General features: G+C 35.0%; 1 protein-coding gene across 7 annotated transcripts in view; it reads right to left on the reverse strand.

The window, feature by feature from the left end:
- Positions 1 to 285: 285 nt before the first annotated feature.
- Positions 286 to 22,836, reverse strand: part of NBN (nibrin) — a 51,678-nt gene continuing 29,127 nt past the window's right edge. For 4 of the 7 annotated variants that reach the window (XM_031650074.1, XM_031650073.1, XM_031650075.1 and 1 more), the window contains 9 exons: positions 21,990 to 22,262; positions 19,947 to 20,394; positions 14,531 to 14,602; positions 12,887 to 13,039; positions 10,016 to 10,129; positions 3,848 to 3,897; positions 3,727 to 3,748; positions 2,318 to 2,412; positions 286 to 1,575 (listed from right to left, as the gene is read on the reverse strand). In XM_031650074.1, coding sequence (XP_031505934.1) covers positions 1,524 to 1,575; positions 2,318 to 2,412; positions 3,727 to 3,748; positions 3,848 to 3,897; positions 10,016 to 10,129; positions 12,887 to 13,039; positions 14,531 to 14,602; positions 19,947 to 20,394; positions 21,990 to 22,262 — 1,279 coding nt within the window. In that variant the 3' untranslated portion in view covers positions 286 to 1,523. Of the gene's footprint in view, positions 2,413 to 3,726; positions 3,749 to 3,847; positions 3,898 to 10,015; positions 10,130 to 12,886; positions 13,040 to 14,530; positions 14,603 to 19,946; positions 20,395 to 21,989; positions 22,263 to 22,836 lie in introns of all 7 variants that reach the window. The other 3 variants (XM_021942871.2, XM_003902948.5, XR_004175850.1) reach the window with 2 other exon arrangements.

Below are 22,836 nucleotides of genomic sequence, written 5' to 3' on the forward strand. Positions count from 1 at the left end.
TCAGTACTTTACAATGAAACAGTCTTTGTGTTAGATGATTTTGCCCAACTATAGGCTAATGTGTCATGAGTACATTTAAGGTAGGCTAGGTTAAGCTATGATGTAGGTTAAGGTGGATTAAATGCACTTTTGACTTAAAATACAGTATTTTCAACTTACGTTGCATTTATCCCAACTTAAGGAGCATCTATGCAGCTACAGTAATTCAAGGCAGTGTGGTATGAGTGCAAGGATGGACAAACATTTCAATGTAACAGAACAGAAAGTCCAGAAACAGATCCACCATTATGGTTAACTGATTTTTTACTAAATGGCAATGTAATTTAATGAGGAAGGGATAATTCTTTCAATAAACAGTGTTACAATGACTGGATACTTGTATGGGGGAAAAAAGAACCCTGATCCATAATTCACAACATACATATCAATTCAAGATGGATCACAAATATAAAAAATAAAGTTTATATAATAAAGCAGAATACCTGAAATCTTGGGGTTAAATTGGAGAGAAAAAATATAAAACATAAAAGAAAAAAATAAATTTGACCTTCAAAATTTAAAACTTCTATTCATGAAAAGACATAAAGAAAATAGTCAAGCCACAGACTAGGTGTAACATTCTCAATATATATATCTGACAAGAGACTTGCATCTAGAATGTATAAAGAATTTCTATGACCCAATTATAGTTATCAGGGATATACAAATTAAAACCAAAATGAAACATCACTACACACCCATTGGAATGGTTAAAAGGAAAAATACTGACACCACCAATATTTGTAAAGATAGGAGGTACCAGAATTCTCATTCATTATATTCATAAATTGACAAATATAAAAATTGCTATAGGTAGGGCAGTCTTAGAAAGGGATTGTGGGCATGACAGAGACCAATATTAATCTGTCCATTATATTCCTTAACTGTAAAATGGAGACCATATGTTCCACCAGCTTCACTCGGTAATTATGACACATGGCTATTAACAGACTCAAATGACTCCATTTCATCAATTAATATGCCCTGTCAATTCTACTTCTAAGGTATCCCATGTTCTATCCAATGTCATACCACTATCATAATTTAAGTGTTCATAACTCTCTATAATATTTCTATAATCTAACTGATCTCAATGCATATAGTAGAAATTGCAGACTGACTCACCTAATTTCTGCTCCCTAGGAAGGCTGAGAAGCTTTAAAAAAAAAACTTCATTTCCCTAACTCCCTTGCAGCTGGAGTTCCACCTGCAAGTAGACAGAACTTGGAAGTAAGTTTAATTTGGTTCTGGCAAGTAGATGCACTTCCACAAGATTTGGAAGGTGAGAGTGATGTAGAGGCCAACCTCTTGTCCCTTTTGTTGCTTCTGTTTACAAGGGAAGTCATGGAAATATGGCCTCCATTCCTCACTGTTCCATTTCTCATTCTCCAGACAACTAAGCAGTTGTAGTGATTCTTGATTGGAGCTTCCTTCTTGCTGGATCACAGGTACATGAATATATTCTCGAATACAAGAGTTGAAAATCACTTGTCAATAAAGTTTGAAAAAAGACATTCGTTGTTTCTTACCATCTCCCTTTAAGGTAGAAAAAGAAAACAATCTCACCATTTCTACTTTTTAAGTAGGAAAACTAGGACTCTAAATAAGCTCAAAACAGACACACACCCAGCTCAGTAAGACCATCAAAAATGGATACAGGTCTTTCCATTCTGGTGAAAACTAAACCCATGTTTGATGAAGTCTCCACATGGTATTCAGTTTCTAGTACTAGAACAACATGTAGGTGACATCTGCACCACTGAAGCCATTTTGTTTGGATCACTAGAGTTTAGGTAAGACTACAGCAAAATGGAAAAGAAATAATAATAAAAAATATATTGATATTCCTATAATTTTTAATCTACTAAGTAAAAAAGCAAGGTGTAGAACACTGTATATGTTATGCCATCATTTGTGTAGGAAATTATTTAAAAATAGGAATTTGAATAGGACTCAAAAATCCCAGGAAAGATTCATAAGAAATGAGTATCATGAATTTTTTCTCCAGGGAACCAAGTAGCTAGGACAATGGTGGAAGGGTGACTTTAGTCTTTACCTTATGTACATTTAGAATTTTGAACTCTGACTAAATAACTATTTAATAAACAAAACACATTGAAAAATGAAAAAAAAAAAAAAAGATGCAATGAGAAAGCCTGAAAACAGAGTAACTGTTACACACAAAAGAATCAAAGTTTTGTGCATTTTATTTAATAAATTTAGGCCATAAAATATTGTAACTTAAATCTCTTCTATATACTATATATATTCATATAACCTTGTTGGCCTGAAGTAGATGTTTACTAGGAAGTTTTTCCATGGCTTCTTTTTAAAATCCTCAGTTATCTTCTCCTTTTTAAATAAGGATTGTATCTGCAAAGAAAGAAATGGGGTTAAATGATATTTAGATAAGGGATAGTATTTCTTTTAAAGGTAAAGGACTTTCAAACTGTAGTCACACTTTGGCAAATAGGATAGGAATGACAATTTTGTCCTTAGGATCAGATATTAATCACTGACATTTTTATTTTCATTTATCCCTTTGATGTTGCTTTGATGAAAATATGGTAAAAACCAAACAAAAAAATCAACAATAACAAAAATCCTGTAAAGCTTTAAAATAATTAATGAAAACAGTTTAAAAATGAAGGTATGTTTATACTTCTTTCTCTATGGCTTCAAAGATCCCCATTCCTCCCCTTAATGGAAGCATATCATCTATATAAAAGAGCATAATCTACTTAAATGTAATTAGCACTTTACAACATTTTCTCCTACAGCAGTTAAACAAATATGGCTGAACAACTTATCTCATTCGACTAATGACAAATCAGTATTGTTTGTTAACCTTTTTTTTTTTTTGAGACGGAATCTGGCTCTGGAGTGCAGTGTCATGGTCGCAGCTCACTGCAGCCTCCGCCTCCCGGGTTCAAGCGATTCTCCTGCCTCAACCTCCTGAGTAGCTGGAATTACAGGTGCATGCCACCACGCCTGGCTAATTTTTGTACTTTTAGTAGAGACGGGGTTTCTCCATGTTGGCCAGGCTGGTCTTGAACTCCTGACCTCGTAATCTGCCCACCTCCGCCTCCCAAAGTGCTGGGATTACCCAGCCTGTTTGTCAACATTTTTACCAGCAATTTATACTCTCAAGTATGAAATTAGAGAATCAATCTAATTGGCTGCAAAACAGACTCAAAAAGTATTTCTTCGTTTTGTCTTTAAGTTGGGAAAATATTCCTCTCCCCTACCTGATATCTACCTCTACAGTATTGTATTAGTATTTCAGAGGCAATTATTATAATAGGTTTGTTAGGTCTGCAGGAATGCTGAAAATGTATTAAATCAGAATTAAATTATAATCACATAGTACAACTCTAAAACCTCCCATAAAAAACCTGCTGTGAAACTCTAATCCAGCCTTTTGTTTTTATGCATGTGCCAATTAAAACTAAACAAATAGTCTGGCATTTTACTTGTCTTAATTCAAAACTCAATCATAATTCTACTCAGAGCTGAAAAATCTCACAAATTTACACAACAGTTTCACACAATTCAGGAACCGTCTTTTTGCCTGAACGCCCCCATACAAATTTTAAGTATCTTACAATACGACTTAACCCCAAACCTCGATGCTATATTCAATTAACCCAATCGAGAGGTGCTTAAGTAATAAAAATAAACACTTACGTTAGGTGAAGGGACTAGTTGTCTATGAGGACACAAGAAACAAATTCTTAATTTCTATGAACAGAACTAAATTTTATATACATCTCTCAAAGGTACATGAGAAAGCTGAATCAAACTTTACCTAAAAAGATCATCAGCAAGAGACTCTTCTTTTGCATGTTGATTTTGTACCTGTCAAAATTAACATAATATCAAACACTTGCTCAGTGGTGAATATATAGTTAATGAATTGCTATAGTGATAGGTCACTGTCATCTTAGAGATTTCCACATCCTGGAGGTCACCAAGTCTATGAGTTCTTGCCTCTGCAATATTTCATTTAACGGATCTTCTATATTTTCACTCCATGCTAGTATTATTACGAAAGAGCTCTAATTAAACAGCTTTCTCCCACCAATCTCCACTCAAAGACAACCAATGTATATTGCTAGCTTGCTGAGTTTTTAAACACTCTTTCCAGCAAAACCCTTTTACTAAATGAGATTTCAGTGCTTGGGGATCAGACCACTGATGAGACTAAGAGGGCAACATTTACCCCACCTTCAACTACAGCAGCTCCACAGTTAAAGGGGCTCCTGTGTTCTTGGTCCCAAATCAGGGCTTAGAGGCTGCTGCTAAATTACCTCTCCTCTAAAGTCCTTTTAAATACAAACTCACTAAACTACTACAGCACCTTACAGAGTCAAAATCAAAAAATCCCTGTGCTGAGTGCATCTTCCTGAAGTCCAGCTATGTCCCTATCATATGCCATCTGAAACCCTTCAGTGACTTCTCCCACCTACCAAGGAAAACACAAACCCTTGCATGTGACCCGCTGAAATGTGCAGGGTTCTTCATAACCTGGTTCCATTTTACTTTCCTAATCACTTCTCAACCTCCTCTTCGTGGGCTCTGTATGCCGGTTAAAACTGAATCACACAAAAAAGAAAAAAGCAAAACCAAAACAAAACCCCAGAATCATCTCCTAATAAATATTCTGTGACCTTCTATCTGCTTTTGTTCATGTTTCTCCCTCTGCCAAGGAAGTTAATTCCTTTTTTTCCCTCTTCCCACATGTAATCATCTTTAAAGGTACATTCATTCAATACTTATTTAGTGCCTCTTTAGCAAAGGCTTCCCGATCCCCTTCTTTCAAAAACAATGCCTGCTATGAAGAACTCTCCCAAAACTTCAGCTACAGAATTCCCAAGAGGCTTATCAATTTCTGCCTTCTGTTTAATTATTTATGTTTGCACCCTATCCTCTCTAAAAGACCAGAAGTTCCTTAAATACAGATAGAGTAAGTCCTGACTTAATGTTTTCGATAGTTTCTTGGAAACTGCAACTGTAAGTGAGATGACAAACAGCAGGTCCTTAAATCATGTTGTTTTGTTGTACTCATGAGAAATAATACTGTTTATGTCATTTCGCTTAAAGTTGCAGTTTCCAAGAACCTATTGACAATGTTAAGGACTTACTGTGTTTATTTTTACTGTTACTAACTTACATTTGAACGCTTCCAGATACTATCTTAAACTCTCTCTCTCTCTCTCTCTCTATATATATATATAATCTCACTTCATTTTCATGTAACTTCATTACTACTATTATACTACTATCTCAATTTTAACCAATGAGGTAACAGAGACTTAGGTTAGGTAACCTGCAGAAGATAAGGGAACTCAGATGGAATAGCTGGGATTTGACCAGGTCTACCTTATTAAGAGCACTAGCTCTTAACCAGGCTGCCTCAGGGCTTCTGAATCTCTAGAGCAAGCCTACAAGAGTGACTTGCAGGGATTCGATCTTACAGACTGATTTTTCTATCATACAGTGAAACAAAATTACATCTTATCTTTTCAGATTTTCTAATAGGGATAGCAGAACATAAATGGGAAGACACAGTTTTAATAAAACAGTTGTCAAAATAACTACTGGTATCATTTTTCTAAATATTCTTAGAGGTTTCCTGGGGAATAATTTTAAAGCTGTAGCATAGTAAAGAAAAAACAGTGAGGAGAAAGCAGTTTTTTCACATATATTTTAGTAAAAACATATAAAATAGTATTAAGAAACAGGAATGCCTCATATTACTGGCATTTTTCAGAGGTCTGCAATAACTACTACTCATAGTCTTTCAAATTCAAATCAGGTTGGATACAGTTCAAATAATTTTTGTTTGATGTACACAATGAAAATATCCTAAATTCAAGGGAACTTCAGGAACTGACGCAGTGATTATGAAAACTAAGACTGGTGGGTCTGCAGCAGAGGCAGAGAAAGAAGGGATGAAAAAGAAAAATAGGAAGGGAATATAGAAAAAGAATAGCTGCAGCCAACAGGGAAATGAGATGGCAGTACAGAACATTTACATAAATAAACAGTAGCCACGCAGCAAAAGAAAGTCAAGTCTGTTATAGAGTAAGTCCTACCAATAGCATCTAAAATGACTCTAGCAAAAAGAGAAGTGATTTGGTGAAATCATCTAGAACACAGTCCATCTAATTCCTAATGAAATAAGCAAAAAATAGAAAACAGTCAGCAGATGTATGATGTATCATCATTCTCTCAACTTCTTCCCCATCTAAAATTAATCAAACAAAACTTGACTGTGTTAATTAATGAAGGAAAAGAGTTTAAACCACGTCATACACTTAAAAAGTGCAGTTGTGCAAAGAACCAAATGATTCTGATGCAGCTGATTCCTAATACTGTCCCAATCCATTAAAAGCGCTACAGAACTGGTCAAACCTGAGGGTTCTTACTAATGCCCCAAATTTGGGGAAAAGGTAGCGTCAACAGGGAAAACAATTGCTAGTAGGTTGCTGGGAAGGGACTAATGGTATAGAAGGTGAAGAAGTGGGGCTGACACTGACCAAACACATAGGCTCCAAGGATCTAACAAATTAGGTAAACAACCCAATAATGCTAGGTTATTCTCTTTTAGCTAGGGCACACTCCCTGGTACAGGACATTTAATTAAAATCCCAGGAGACAGCTAGCCCAAGCTGCACACAGCTCCAGCTGAGCCCTTCCTCTCCCAGATTCAATGTCTTCAGACAACAGAAACTAGATGGGACATGCCATGTGCCATTGACTGTTTGAGCATGATGCCATGCTGACAGTGAGGCATGAGGGAATTCTGTTCTTTAATTTTTATTTTATTTATTATTATTATTTTTGAGACGTGGTCTTGCTCTGTCACCCAGGCTGAAGTGCAGGGGCTCCAATCATGGATCACTGCAACACTGACCTTCTAGGCTCAAGCAATCTTCCCACCTCAGCCTCCTGAGTAGCTGGGACTATAGGCACACGCACTACCATGCCCAGCTAATTTGTTGTGTTTTTTTGTTTAATTTTCATTTATTTATTTTTTTTTTGTAGAGACAGGGTCTCAAGATGTTGTGCAGGCTAGTCTTGAACTCCCAGGTTCAAGTGATCCTCCAGCTCCCAAAGTGCTGGGGTTATAGTCATGAGCCACACCATCGCGTCTGGCTGAATTCTGTTCTTATGGGCAAGTTAAGAATGTTATAAGTAATTTTGATTATACTCAACTTCTGTCTCACAAACTTGCTTCTGAATGCAATCCCTGCATAAGATGGCATATGATCCTTTATGTAGCAAACAGAGTATCTGGATAAGACATTTCCCTTTACCCAAGTGAAGACAAAAACAGGAAAGGGATACTGGAACAGAACATGCAGAAAACAGATAAAGAACCTAATCTGCAGGAAATAATAATCTATGAATAAAAAGCAAAATAGAAATATGAAAGCAATGAAATAATGACAAAAAATTAGATGTTAACAGAACAATGAAATGAAAAAAGAACAAATGCTAAGTAAAAGAACCATAGTAACAGCCTTTCAGAATTAAATAAATTAGAAATAGCTAACACTCTAACACTTTCCACTGTTATAAATGATTTATATGTAGTATCTGATTTAATCCTCCCTCATATGTCTGTGAAATAAAGGTACTACTATTATTCTCATTCTGCACAGATGGAAACAGACATTAAGTAATTTGCGTAAGGTCACATACTTGGTGAGAAACATTACAGACACACCTGAAATGTAAATTTTTGATACAGTGAAAGAGCCTAAGAAAACCACAGTGAATGCAGAAAAAATAGATGTGGAGGACAAAGGTAATCCAATAAAACGATAGTTATGTCTTAAATGTAGAGAGCCCAGCAAATACAAAATATTTTAAAATATATAATAGAAAAAAGTTTCCTGAGAAAGAGAATTACACCTGCAAATCAAAACAGCATACTATATGTCAGGAAAAACTAATGGAGAATGATCGACACTGAGATGTATTCTGACTGTTACTGGCTTTCAAGCTTAAGAAAGATGGCTGTGGTCATGCAAGTCACCTAAAAAGGGGACAAATAGGACTGGCATAAGGTGAGGGAAGCTAGGTGGGAGGAAGTACTAATAATCTCCTCACTTTTCATTGTAGGGAGCCAACAAATAATTGTATATGTGAAATTAAAAATGAAGTTTAAAACAACTACCAAATCCGACTTACAGTGATTTTTATAGTTTTCTTCCTTAATATTAGACAGATCTCACAAAATATCTTGGAGGGAAGACACATTTATAGAAATTCAGCAATGCCTTCATTTTAACTTCTTCCTATCAATGTCTCCCTTCCTTCCCAGTCTGTCCCTGCCTCTCAGTACTCCTCAATGAAGAGATATCTGGAATGTTGTTCACTTAACTGTTTAAACAGGTAATTTCTGGGCTTTAGGTTTTCACATCTTCATTCTTTGTGTACTACCATAGTTCTGTGGAATGCACATGTTATAAAATAATAAAGTCAATTTATTCTTTAAAAAAGGAAAGGAGAAAGGATGTGATTTCCATTCTTTCATTTTTTAAAAATAAGCATCCTGAATGACCTTAACAACTCTACTTCATGGGTGACTTTCCTAAATAACCCTTTTTAAAAATAACTGATAGAAAAGCATTTTAAAAAGCGAATTACACTACACCAACTATAAAGCAAAACAAGGAACCCTGAGAGATTAGCAAGGACCACAGTCAGCTTTTGCGTTGCCCTGTGAGTATCTGCAAGTCATGAAAAACCTGAACTCTGCTTTAATGTCTATATGGGGTATGAGTGATACGAAAGAAAACCCAAGATGGTGACTTTAATAAAAGACCCAGCACTAAAGGAAGAAAGAGAAATAAACCTTACAACACAGAAGGAGCTAGCAAAGAAACTTGCCCATCTTCATCCTGGCACTTAGTGAAGGAAAGAAATAAAAATCTCATTTGAAGTTTCTAATGACAAGCTGGCCTTCATTCACTCAGGCTTCTGGTCCAAATATTAATACATACTAACTGTCCGGGTGATTCAAAGAATCACAAGAAGATATTTTAATTTAAAGTGGTCTCATATTGGTAGAAGAAGACTGGAAGATAAAAAACATACCTTTTCTAGGGGAAATAAACCCGAACTTAAGACTCAAGAAAACTTCACAGATTGAGTTCCAAAGAAAACAATCGGTTCATATTCAAAAATCACAAAGCACAAACTTGAAAACAAGGTACTGTAAGAGCAGAAAACAGATCAAACATTTTAGTAATGGTATCATTAGGCAAAGAATATAAAAGGAGAAGCTTGAAAAAGAGCAAGGAACAAGAAGATTTAGAAAGAAATAAAACAGACTTCCAGTAATGAGAAAATGAATGAATGGATGCAATGCCAACTAGAGTTGAAGACAGAAGTAGTAAATTGGAAGATGATCTGCAGCAGTTGCCAAAAATATAACCCAGAGAAACAAAGACATGAAACACACAGGAAAGGCAAATGGAAAAGAAAATTTAACTGACATTAAATTCGAATTCCAGAAGGAGATAATGGGGAAAACAGCAAAAAGGTAACTAATATTCAAGAAAACGAATGAGAAATTTTCAGAATTGTTAAAACACAATCTCCAGATTTAAAAAGGCCAGTCCCTTGACATACTATTTAAGTGATATATTTGTAATATCCTCCACATTCTTTTAGTTTTCCTTAAATTTTTGTGGCTTTTATCTCCCCCTTTTCATTAGGATGTAAACTGAATTTCTTAGGTCTCGCTTTTTTTTTTTTTTAAACAAAAGTAAATTTAGTATTCCTTTAAAGCAGTGTTACAGAGGGGTATAGATTAACGCTGTGTAACTCAGGAATTTTCCTGAATGAATGACTTTATGTCACTTATTTCAATTAGGTTTTAAGAAGAATTTGCTTGAAGGCCACCATAAGGGACCAAAGTGCAATTTAAACAAGTTTCTGGGCCTCACTTCCTACTAACCTCCATTTCCTGCCTTAGCCACTCTTCTAGTTCTGTATTCTTTCGAGCATGATGAGGTATTAGATCTGATCCTCCAATGATGTGTGGAAGTTTTCCTGCTCCAGGATATGTGACCTATTGAATAATAAAAGTAGTACGATAAAACATATTAACAACAAAGATGACCATTTTAAAAAAAAGATTAAAAAGCAAAGATGGTAAATCACACGTAAGTGCCAAAGACGTTTATATTCTACAAATAAAAGTTAGAGAGCAATAACTCTGTTCTAAACCCATCTGTTTTCGCCCTTATCTTTTATAGTTATTACTATATACAGATCTGGACATGTCATGGGATTTATGTATTAAAAATAAGTTAACACTTTTAATTTCCAGTTTTTATTTTAAAATGGCCTTACCTTATCATTTAACAATTAAAGCAACTCGAGATGAACACAAACACTACAATTTACAGCACTACTGTATTTTGTTCAAACGACTTCAAAGCTTAAGCTCTTTCTAATATTGATGAAAATTTAAATCTTTTTCAAAAGTTTCCAGTTCACTGAGTCCTAGCAGGAGATGTTGGGGATGCCAACAATTTACACTTTCAATTGGTATTTTAATTGTTTACAAGTAAAGAGGTGCTTTAAGAAACGGAAATTCCATGTGAAAATGCCTATCAAGATCATTGTTAATACTTATCAGTTAATACCATTGTTAATAGTAACAGTTCCTTAATATTTGTAACATGCTTTTAAAATTCCAACATATGAAGTAGAAAGAGAATTTTAAATTTATTTGCACCCCTAAGCAGTATTTTAAAAGTTTAAAAAGCACCATATCATTGATTGGGAGGGTTGTTTGAGACAGGGTCTCACTCTGTCATCTAGGCTGGAGAGTGCAGTCTGAGGAGAGAGAAAATCACCTGGTGACCATTGAAAAGGCCCCAGAGACAAAACTTCTCTGAGCAATTTAGAAGGGAGCAAAGACCAACTGGTGACCATCAAACAAGCTAACCGGAGGCAAAACTCCTTATGTGGGGAATTTAGAAGTAATCAAACTTCCCCAGTATCTAAAGTCAGCTTCTGATTCCAGGCCTCTTTCAACTTTTATAAGTAACTAAAATTTTTATACATCTCTGGAATGCCATGCTGAAACTCATTTTACAATCCCAAACTCCCACCTTAAGGTCCATAAATGCTCCTAAGGACAATCCGCCATGGTGTGCTCAGTCCTCTCGCTGAGGTGCTGCTCTGTATTCTTCTGCAGTGTTCTTCCTTTCTAATAACCTTTCCTTTTTCAAATCTATACTGTTGTCGGTAAATTCTTTTTACCAACCCATGAGTTGACCACTTCCCAGTGCTGGGGCTCTGATACCTGGCCCAGCACAGTGGTGTAATCTTGGCTCACTGCAACCTCCGCCTCTTGGGCTCAAACGATCCTCCGACTTCAGCCTCCTGAGTACCTGGGACTACAGGCAGACGTCACCACACCTAGCTAATTTTTATATTTTTTTGTAGAGAGAGGGTTTCACCATATTGCCCAGGCTGGTCTCAAACTCCTGGGCTCAAGTCATCCACCTGCCTTGGCCTCCCAAAGTGCTGGCATTACAAGTGTGAGCCACCAGGCCCAGCATGACTCGGAGATACAAAAAACTCAGACAAATTCCTGCATTAATATCAATGCAGTTAAACATCCTCCTATAGAAATTTTGAATTGGATTTCTTCTATAGTTTCAGAACAGATTACTTGGTTAAGGATAGCAGTATTTTTAAGCATTTTAAGTATTTCCAAACCACTTTCCAGAAATTTATATCACTTCATACTTCTTCAATTGTTAATACACCACTCTGTGCCAATAGTAAACATTACTGCTGTTTCTTTGTAAAACTATAAAAAAAGTATTTTGAATTTTATGAGATCTTGTAACACAATATTAAACATGAAGTAACCATGTAGTAAGAATGCCTTTGTGCTATTCATGAACATCAGATACAGGGTGAGAAAAAGTGGGTATTAAACAAAAAGCTATCGTGGCGCCATTTAACTGGAAGATATTTCCATTTTCTGCTCTAAGTAGAAGAGATTCTTCCCATCGAATGGAGTTCAGAACCCTTTAGATACTATCATAGTAGGTAGAACTAATTTAACTGTGAAATGTTAATAGTAAATGCTCCCAGTAGAGAGAAAAACCTCTACTACCTCACAGTCATGACAAGATCATGTTACAGAGGAAAGCAGTTTTCAACAAAAATTACTTTTGAGTAATTACTGTACTCTGATCAAATGGGTAAGTAAAGGTTAGCAGTCAGAAGTAGGTCTGGAGCAAGAAGCAAATGTAAGACAACAAAAGAATACCTACTGGATAGAAGTCTTTTTTTAACCATTACCGAAAAAATAAGTATCAGTTCCTTAATGAGCAGAAACTCAGGTCTGACGATCATACTCAGCATACATATTTATATTGTGTTTTATACATAAATATAGACTATAGTTTGAATTATTAAATATGTTGTTATTTTAAATACATTTTAATCTTCATAAAGTCCTGAGCTAAAGAACCCTCTTAGGGTAGTTGTAGACCAATATTAGACTAACAGAGAAGATCCTGTGATTATCAACAAAAACTTTCTGCTTACGGTAGAGAAAACCAGGTAAACAGCAACTTGTAAAGAATTCAATCTTGATGAAATCTATTTCATTCTAGGTGTCCAATATATTCATTAACTGTAAGTTCATGTCCTTCCTAGAAGAATTTTTTCAAGCATTTTAAGCAGAAGAAATAATATCAGTTTTCAACATAAACTGCTTTTATTTTCGTTTAGCATCACTGGTATCTCTAAAAACATTTCAAACACTGACTTGTTGTGATACAGTTGAAATACCTACCTTTTTGAATTTCTTGAAATTGTTAAGTTGACCATAATCATTTATGCCAGATGGATTTCTGGAAGTAGAGTTTTCAATCACCAGTGATCTAAATTCAGTCAATAACAACTTTCTTGGAAGCATCTCACTATCATCCTGAAGTTTGTCATTGTTCTTAGATGGGGTTAAGATGGATAGGTAAGAAAGAGAAGCAATAACAAAGAAAAGTCACTTGTCATTTGGGAATCTATAGAAAAAAGTTCAAATACCTGAAAAAATTAGTAAAAATGTTTTATTTCTCATACCTGAATTTGTATTTGGAATCAAATCATATCTAATTCAAAATCAGAAAATTACTCAAATGCTCTCTAACTTTGGAAACATTTATACTCATCTGTGATAGAAGGCTAAAAACTGTGAAGTATTTTTAACCTGGCAGTTATTCTAATAAATATCATCTCAGTAAATAATTTACCTCCAGATATATATTTTATTGACATAAAATCTCAGCATTGTCTGCTTTTCATTAAAATTGTACACTGAGATTATAAAATACCCTGTTCTACAGATCCTCATCTACTTTTCTTAAACTTTTGGGATTGTCAATAGTTTGTATTTTTTTATTACTCTTAATATCTCAAAAAAGTCAATCATTAATTCTGGATATACTATCTCATTAACTGACAAGCCATTTTTAATTCAAGATTAATGGCTGTTAAATTCGCCTGAAGAGTCCTTCCTGTTATCCTTCAATTGCTGGATGAGATTCTTGGCTTCATGTCATTTACTATTAACTAGTCAGTTACATATCAACATTGTTACAGCTGCTTAAGGCTGACATCTTAGTTCTTTTAACTGCTGTAACTATGTAATTAATATGCAAGTTGCTAATAGGTCTAAGATAAAAGGAAAAAAAAAATGGGGAAAGTCAGAAGAAAAGGTTCATCTGATAGTGACAGAACGTAAACAGCACATTATTAGGAACAGCCTAAACTTTTAGAAATATTTCCCACCCATCACTCTATCTGATAGAAATCCTGCTAGAAAAGCATCAACCTCATTTGAGTATTTGAGGTTCTTAAATGTGAAAATGACTTGTTCAAGGCCACATATCTAAGGAGTAGAAGGCAGGGAATTAATTATACCCTGGCTTCTCTCTATACTCTTCACTGCATCATGGTTATAATATAATCGATCCAGACCGGGCACGGTGGTTCACGCCTGTAATCTCAGCACTTTGAGAGGCCAAGGCAGGCGGATCACCTGAGGTCGGGAGTTCGAGACCAGCCTGACCAACATGGAGAAACCCCATTTCTACTAAAAGTACAAAATAAGCCGGGCCTGGTAGCACATGCCTGCAGTCCTAGCTACTTGGGAGGCTGAAGTAGAATAGCTTGAACCCGGGAGGTAGAGGTTGCAGTTAGCTGAGATAACACCTTTGCACTCTAGCCTGGGCAACAAGAGCAAAATTCTATCTCAAAATAAATAAACATAAATAAATAAATGAAAGAAATAATAATATGATCGATCCATTTCCAGGCACAATCATGAAGTATGCCAAAATTAAGAAAGAGAAATAATCCAAAGAATGTAAAATGACAAAAACTGATGAGATGACAGTCTCTGTAAGCCAAATCTGTAAAAAATTAATAATACGTTTCTCACAGATATTTCTTCTTTAGTTGACCATAGTGATCCTTCCTTGAGTTCACGTTTCTTCCCAATTTCATTTTCTTGCTAAAGAAATAAAATAAAAAATACTGTTCATAGGAGTTATAAATTGTACCTTTATATCACTTCTTGACCTTTTGAATAAGATGAAGTGTTAAATGGTTCCTTTCTAAAAACTTAAGAGATATTCATGTTATGTATAACCAGGCATTTGGCTTTCAACTGCTTTCCAAAAGAAATTATGAGATGAAAATATATGTTGAAAGAGATACTGTAGTATCAGGGCAAAGAATTGGAAGCAATCTAAATCCACATAAATCACATGCTTAGAGAATATTTAACAGTATGGGAAAATGATTATAAGTAAATTAAAAATGACTACAAAATTTCACTAGTAGTCTGCAAAATAAAATGTAAAGAGAAAATACTAAAATATTAACCATGGTTGTCTGTAGATGGTAGGATTATCAACAAACTGTCAGTTTGTTTTATTTTATACATGTCTGTATGATCGTGTATTACTTTTATAATCAAAAAAGAAACATTTTAAAAGAATTCAAGTTTACAATAGTGTCTTAAATCACACTTAAAGAAGAAACAGGTACTTTAACTGTTTAAGATATTTGTCTGGAATAAAAGTGGACTGCCTTGCATATAGTCACAGTACCTTTCACATTAACATGTCTGGATCATGTTCTGGACGAAACAATATTACATAAATGGGTAATGAAAAATGCTTAACTTGAGATACAATTCTCTTGGATGCAAAGTGGGAGACCTAACATTTTACATCACATTTTCAGTAATACAGCAGTAAGTCATGAAAGTTTTAAAAAGGAAGTTGGAAAGGGCAGAAAAACAAATGTACTTTGTGCTTGCCTACAGAGTAAAGAGGATATTTTAATCAATAGGATTAAATGTATGTTTCAGGCCTATCACGTGCCATTTTACTTAGGCTGAGTACTTTCACATAAAATTTACAGAAAGTTGTTAACACAATCAGAACATTTTACTCCCTTTATACATGAATACAAACTCCCTTTACGCACCTTTTCCCCATCCTGCCCTACTCTCTCAAAGTTGCTCTTCCTCCTGAAGTTTTGATTTTCCAACTCAGAGAATCATAAAACCTACCTAGATACTCAGACTATAAGCTTGGAAATTATCTTTTATCCTTTCCTATCTATTTATTTCCCATATAAGCAAATCACCAAGTCTTGGGGATTCTACCTCAATGCCTATCAAACTTCTCTTCTCAAACTGCCTTTCATGGTAGATGCCCAATGCCTACAATCATGGAATAACTGAGTGAAATACACAGTGAAAGCTGACAAAAGAACAGTCAAAAGAGCATGGCAGATCTGTGTTTAAGTCCCAGTTGTCAAACCTAGCTATGTGGCCTTGGCAAGTTACTTAATAACTCCCACTGTCAGTTTCCACACGTGTTCAATAGGTATGTTTAACTACTGCATTGTAGGGTTGCTGTAAATATAATAAAGGTATCCAATAAGTGGTAGCTATTACTACAGGATACTGGAAAATGCTATAGTTTTAAGAATTTACTAATGAGTATTGAAAAAACGCTAAATAAAAATGCTTAACTTGAGATAGGAGGGTGGAATGAAGTGAAGAGGAAATATACTATAGATACAGGGGATGCTGTTAAGAAGAATGTTAAGGATCTTGAGTCAGTTTTGCATTTTATGGAGACTGTGAAACTGAAAGTAAGGCCAAGACACAGCTATCTATGCATAGCTATCATTCATATAAGGATAAAATCCTAGCAGGAATATTAAGCTAATAATTTTCCATTTCAGCTGATAGGAAATCTTACAGACATGCTATAATCTAAATTTAGATCCAAAAACAGAAATGACAGTTCTACCATCAACATCTTTTGGAAAGTGCCTTTCTGAAATATAGCTAAGGATTCCAACACCAAAGAGAAGTATCACAATTTTTGCCTTCAAAAAGTTGCAAAAAAATTAAATTAAAGGATTAAGAAGTATTTTTCTCTTGACAGTCACTTCTGCAGCTAAAAAAATTAAGCACCAATTCCTTTAATCCATGAGATTAACAAGGACTTTCAGACAAATTCTTAAAATAACAAAAATAAAATAATTTAAAACAAACCCACATTGAGTAAGGTTGATGGATTTTATCAATGTCAATTTCCTGGTTGTGATACTGTGCTATAGTTATGCAAGCTGTAACAATCAGGGGAAATTAGGTAAAGGGTTCACTGCATGTGAACAATTATCTCAAAATAAACAGTTTTTAAAAATAACCTTACATTGAAAACAGAAACACTTTTGTACCTATTACAGATTCTTACTAAAAATATTATAGTGCTAGAATACAGTGATTTAACCTGTAGTAGTCAATCCCATGGTATCCCTGGGGAATTGGTTCCATGACTTCCCATGGACACCAAAATCCATGGATGCTCAAGTCCCTGATAAAAAATAGCATAAATTTTGCATATAACATAGGCACATCCTCTCATATACTTTAAATCATCTCTAGAATACTTATAATACCTAATACAATGTAAGTGCTATGTAAATAGTTGTTAGGTAGGAAATAATAATTTTTAAAAAGTTTGTACATGTACAGATGCATTTTCTTTCCCAAATACTTTCAATCACATGCTGATAAAATCAGAGGATGTGGGACCCATGGATACAGACGGCCAACTGTATCTCAATCACAGATACTGCAATTAAACTGCTATTCTCTCTCCAAAAGCCTACTACAACATATTTTGTACTGTAATTTTCATTTAGAATGTCACGAATTCTGAAACAGTAAAATAAAGGAAAAGTGGAATTATGCTATAGGATCACAGGGCAAAATAAAATAATTATATTTCCTGATATCATTATACCTCATATAAACCTTACATATTAAATGAAAGTTCTGGTCTATGAAAGACTGTCTGATGGCTCCCATGTCAAGGGTGTACAGTGCTCAGTTCTTGTGTTTCCCCATCAGTGCTCTAACGCCCAGCGCCCTGAGTGACATAAGCCCTGGGAGAATGTGCAGTGAAAATAGGTCTTCAGGAAAATTCATTAGCAGTCATCCAGGATGAGCCAAAGAGAGCTGTTACAAACTAAAACCACAACCATCTCCAGACAGATTTGTGGCCACTGTAGCAGTGGACTAATCTGGGATGGAATTTAAGGGAAAAAAAGGGGGGTGCGGGGAGCTACTTAAAAAAAGATTAAAGTCACTTTGGGAGGCCAAGGCGGGCGGATCACGGTCAGGAGATTGAGACCATCCTGGCTAACATGGTGAAATACTGTCTTTACTAAAAATACAAAAAATTAGCCGGGCGTGGTGGCGGGCACCTGTACTCCCAGCTACTAGGGAGGCTGAGACAGGAGAATGGCATGAACCCAGGAGGCGCAGCTTGCAGTGAGTGGAGATCACGCCACTGCACTCCAGTGTGGGCAACAGAACGAGACCCCATCTCAAAAAACAAAAAAAGATTAAAGTACGTACTAGGACAAGAAGACTAAAGAAAATAAGAACATGTCAGAGAAAATCAGAGGAGAAAAGAGCATAGCAAGGGAAATGCATTTCCAAAGCTGTGGCCAAAGTAATGTAAAAAGTGCCTAACTTTCTAAACACTTACCTGTAATATTAAGTAACTGAATACAGACTCTGAAACAGTCTGGAACTAAAGTAATAATGTAAATCCATAATGCAACAGAATAAAGATAGCTTTACAAACATATGCAAATGTATTAAACTTAGCAAATAATGTCTGTATTTCAACAAATGTCACATTAAACTAATTTACCTAGCGCTCCACCATAGTAGAAATTGATACAGAAGTGACTTATAGAATATATAAATCTCTTGTTTCACTTAGTGCTTCTGTGAAATGAAAGTAGTCTTAAATCCTTCACAATAATAAAAAAAAAAAACCCTCTGTCTCCGAAGTTCTCACTCTGGCTGCAAAATGGAATCTGGTAATTCAACATTCATTCTCTCTTTGTTCCTTAAATACAACTCTTTATCAGGGACAGCAATGTGCCACGTTTAAAACATTTCCAGACTCTTCTAGACTGAGGATAGAGAGTGGCTAAATTATATCCAATTCTGGCCAATAACAAAAGTTATTAAGTTGGGTTTCTGAGAAAGCTCCTTAGAAAACAGGCAAGAATTCAGCTGGAAAGGCCTTTACCCTGTCCCCTCATCACCACATTCTTCCTCCCTGGAAAGTAGACTTGATGGCTGGAGGTATCCTCTCAAAGAGCAGAAAGACAGACACCTAGTAAATTAATACCATGGAAAGCAGCTCTGATAATCTACTTCCAGGCTACTTTTATAGGGGAAAAAAGATTCTATCTCATGGAAGCCACTGATTTTAGAATTTTTAAAAATATCAAAGGAATTCTTAGCTAACACAATGAGGGAACTTATCCTGGGAAGGAAAATCAGATATACTGAATGAAAATCTCTGGGGCTCTGGCCCGGGAATCTATATTTTCAAAAAGCTTACCAGCTGACTCCAATGCAGCTGGTCCACAGAAGGGCATTTAGGATCACTCAGAAGAAGTAACAAATAATGGGGATACCCTTGCCTATATGAAGATAACAATATACAGGCCAAATAGGACATAACGTTCTGTTTTTTGAGGAGTAGTTATAGATTTATAAGGTCCTTGATAAACTCTAGGTTCTCAACTGCTTAGCTAATAAACTATAACTTCCATTCACTTAATCCTATCCTTTCGCCTATTCCTATCCTTATTGTGCAGGTGTTATAGGAGAGGATTACCACAGCCATGAATGAGTGGAGCTAATGAAACCATGTTGGAGATCAGAATATTAAAATTTTACTTCATCAGGTCTGTGCTCTCATCTAAAGAGCTACCAAATCTATAGCCAGATCAACTTACTGATGTATAAAAAAAAGAAAATAATCTGAGGTGTTTTCATAGATCAAAATAGGTAAGACAAATTATCCACATTCATGAAAATAGACAAGGATATTAAAAAACCTAAATGAAAATGCAAATTCCTAGTGATGTCATATCCTAAAAATTTATTGAGTAGATACTTAGTTTTACTAACTTCATCTTTCTGTGCCTGTTTCTTATACTGAACCATCTCCTACACTTATCATCACAGCCAAATGTCTTTTATAATAGTATAGCCTAATTTGGAAATCTATTAAAACAATCTTATATGAAAGTTTAATTTGTGGTCATTTATTTTACACTACTGAAGAATCACTGTACTTTTAACATTTACCATTCACCTTATCAACCTACAAATTCCTATAGTACTGAGTGTTAAAAACATTAATGGATGCTCATACTGTCAATACAAAATCAAAAGTACCTTTTAACATTCTAAGCTTCTATGTACTATACCTCTCATTTAAAATGTTACTTACAGATATTTTGCTACTTTCTGGTACTGCTTCATCACTGAAAGTATCATTTGTTTCTATATCCATCCTTGGCCTTTTTCTAATATTGACATCTTCCTCTTGTTTTTGAACTTTCACACCAGTTTCTAATTCTGGTTTTGTGTCCTTGAATAACTGTTCCAATACTTCATCTTCTATGGCCACATCATCCACTTCTCTTTTTTTATTTGATCTTAGCTTTTCTGAAGCATGAGATTTACTGGCAGAATTTTTCACACTGGATTTTAAATCTGTATCTGTAAATAAGTTATCATCTGAGTTTGTGTCCACAGGCTCATTCTGAGATAGATGCTGCTCCTTATTTTGCCATAATGAGGGTGTAGCAGGTTGTGTTTGTTCTAAAACAGAACAAGACATTTCTATTCTTGCTGATTTGCATGAAGACATTTCTTGATTTTCTTCATCCCTTTCCCTTAGATTTAAAAAAAAAAAGAAGAAAACAAAACAAGAAAATGAACACAGCTAAGTAATCTTTTAGTTTGGCAAAATTCATCACTCCCTCCATTTAGTTCACAATGTACTCTTGATTTTATTAATTAACACTATTACTGGAAATCAACAAATAGATCTTTGAAAACAGTGCAGAACTCACATTTCTGCTGTTTTGATAGAACTGATGGACCCTGTGGCTAAAGCAGTATGGTGATCGCTATCTTCTCTGCTTAAGTTGCATTAGTTGATAATTACAGGAAAAGGTAGAAAAATATAAAAATACAAAGAACATGTTGCCAGGAAACAGCAGCTTACTTTATAATGTAGTAAGGTTGTGGGCAGGGAAAATTACCCTGGGAATATAACCTGATGGGTTAATGAGAGACGGATTTAAGATAGTAAGTCGGAGTGACTAAATCTACAATACGGTACTGACTGTATACTGCAAATGCTATGTGAATGTATCACTAAAAGTTTCCTACACAATACTGTATCATTCATTCAATAAATACCAAACACTTTATGCAAAGTGCACTAAGCCCATAGAGGACACAAAGACCTGGGACTCTGTTCTCCAGGAGTTTATTGGATTCATGTTGAACTAGAATAGTCAACCCAATGTTCTATTAACATTAATTTAATGCCAAGGTACCGGACAAACCAACCAATCAAGAGGTTTTTGTAATAATTTAGGTGGTCAGAATTTGAACCTGGCAATAGATGGAAATGGAGGGATTGACAGACACTGAAAATAACAATCAAAAACACTGATTTCAGGAGCCAGAGGACAAAGAGTCAAAAATTGTAACAATGTAAGCTATTTTACTAAAAAAAAAAGAAATCACATTGGGTGAGAGGACAGAAAAAGTTTTTAGGTCTATTACTGGGGAAACAGCATGAAACCCCTGTGGAAAAGAAGTAAAGCTTAAAGGAAAAGTTAGGGCCAAATATGTTGATTGTCAGTAATAAAGTCTCAAAACCTGAAGGTAGAGTATAAAGAGCAGTAGGGGGAAGAAAAGAAGTCCTCCAAAGTTCATAAAGAAATGGGAGAAATAACATCATCTTTTCTGAGAAGCTTAACAGGGACGGTACAAGACAAAAGGCAGTAGTAGCTAGAGGAAGAAACCAGGTCAAGAGAAGGTTTTCAAAAATAAAGGTGAGATTGAACTTTTGAAAACAGAAGAAAAAAATCTAGGATGATCAATATATTCAAAATATGGAAATTGAGAAAATAATTGATGGAATATGGTATTAGAGGGAGTGAGAGCGGTTCTCAAGGAAAACCAGCAGAAATGTGATTTTAGAACTGAGATGGGAGCTTAGTTCTTATTGAAGAGAATTGCGGCAAGGAAAACAACACGTAAGTACACGCATAGAAGGAGATAAAGGAGAATCTGTCTAGTGGCTCTAGTGAAGGAGATCAGGGACATTTCTGAGAGGGAAAGGGGTCAAAAAGCCGCAGCAGAAGAAGCATACTTAATCAGAACAGACTAAAGACAATACCATTCTACAACAGGATAAAAAAACTTTCATATTTTTTTTCCAGAGACATGAGAGAAGTTATCAAAAACAGACCTTTTTTTGGTAGACGGCTGAAAGTAGTTTCTGATGGAGTTGGTCTGCTGCTGCTGAGAAGCCCTATCTTTACTTTTATTTATACTTGGCAATTTAGTTGGTGAAAGCTGATAGTTTGGGATTCTCATCTTAGCTAAAGTATTTGATACCATACTATTATTATTGGAGCTTGTTTTGCAGGATTCCTTTATAGTGGGTGTGTCTTGTGAAAGCATTCTGATTTTTTGTTCCATTTTGGAGACTTTGATTTCTTTCGGCCTTTCACTCAAATCCCTGTAGAAAAAGAAATGAATGCAAGGTAAACAATCTAGTTTACAGCAACTTTAATATAGAAACAAAGATCGTTAAATAGTTCTAATGTAATATAATTTTAAAAGATAATTTTTAGACAAAAATACACTGAATATATTTTACCATCCCAAGAAAGCAATTCCTTTATTACCTGAGCAAAGGATGATACCTTACTCTTCTTTACCCCCTAGAGCACATATTGTTGCTCTACTATAGATGACTAACACACAAAGAATACCAACTGAGGATAGCCTATTATAAGTTAAACTAAGTAATAATCCTAGGCAATTTCCGTTTTGTTTAAAAATTTTTAATTATTCCCGCATAAAATCACTATTACTATGGTACTTTCATTATTATTTACTATTATATTATTATAGTACTTTTTTATTAAAAATGGAAAATCAGAATAAAATCACATATAAGATATCCAGGTCACTGTAAATGAACTGATATGATTATATTTCAGTCAGATGGCAGGCTCTAGAATAGAACATAACTCTAGATTACCAGAAAAATATTTTAAACACACATGCACAGAGTATACTTTTACATA

Source organism: Papio anubis, chromosome 8 (genome assembly GCF_008728515.1).
Source record: "Papio anubis isolate 15944 chromosome 8, Panubis1.0, whole genome shotgun sequence".
In the NCBI taxonomy this organism is placed as follows: Eukaryota; Metazoa; Chordata; class Mammalia; order Primates; family Cercopithecidae; genus Papio; species Papio anubis.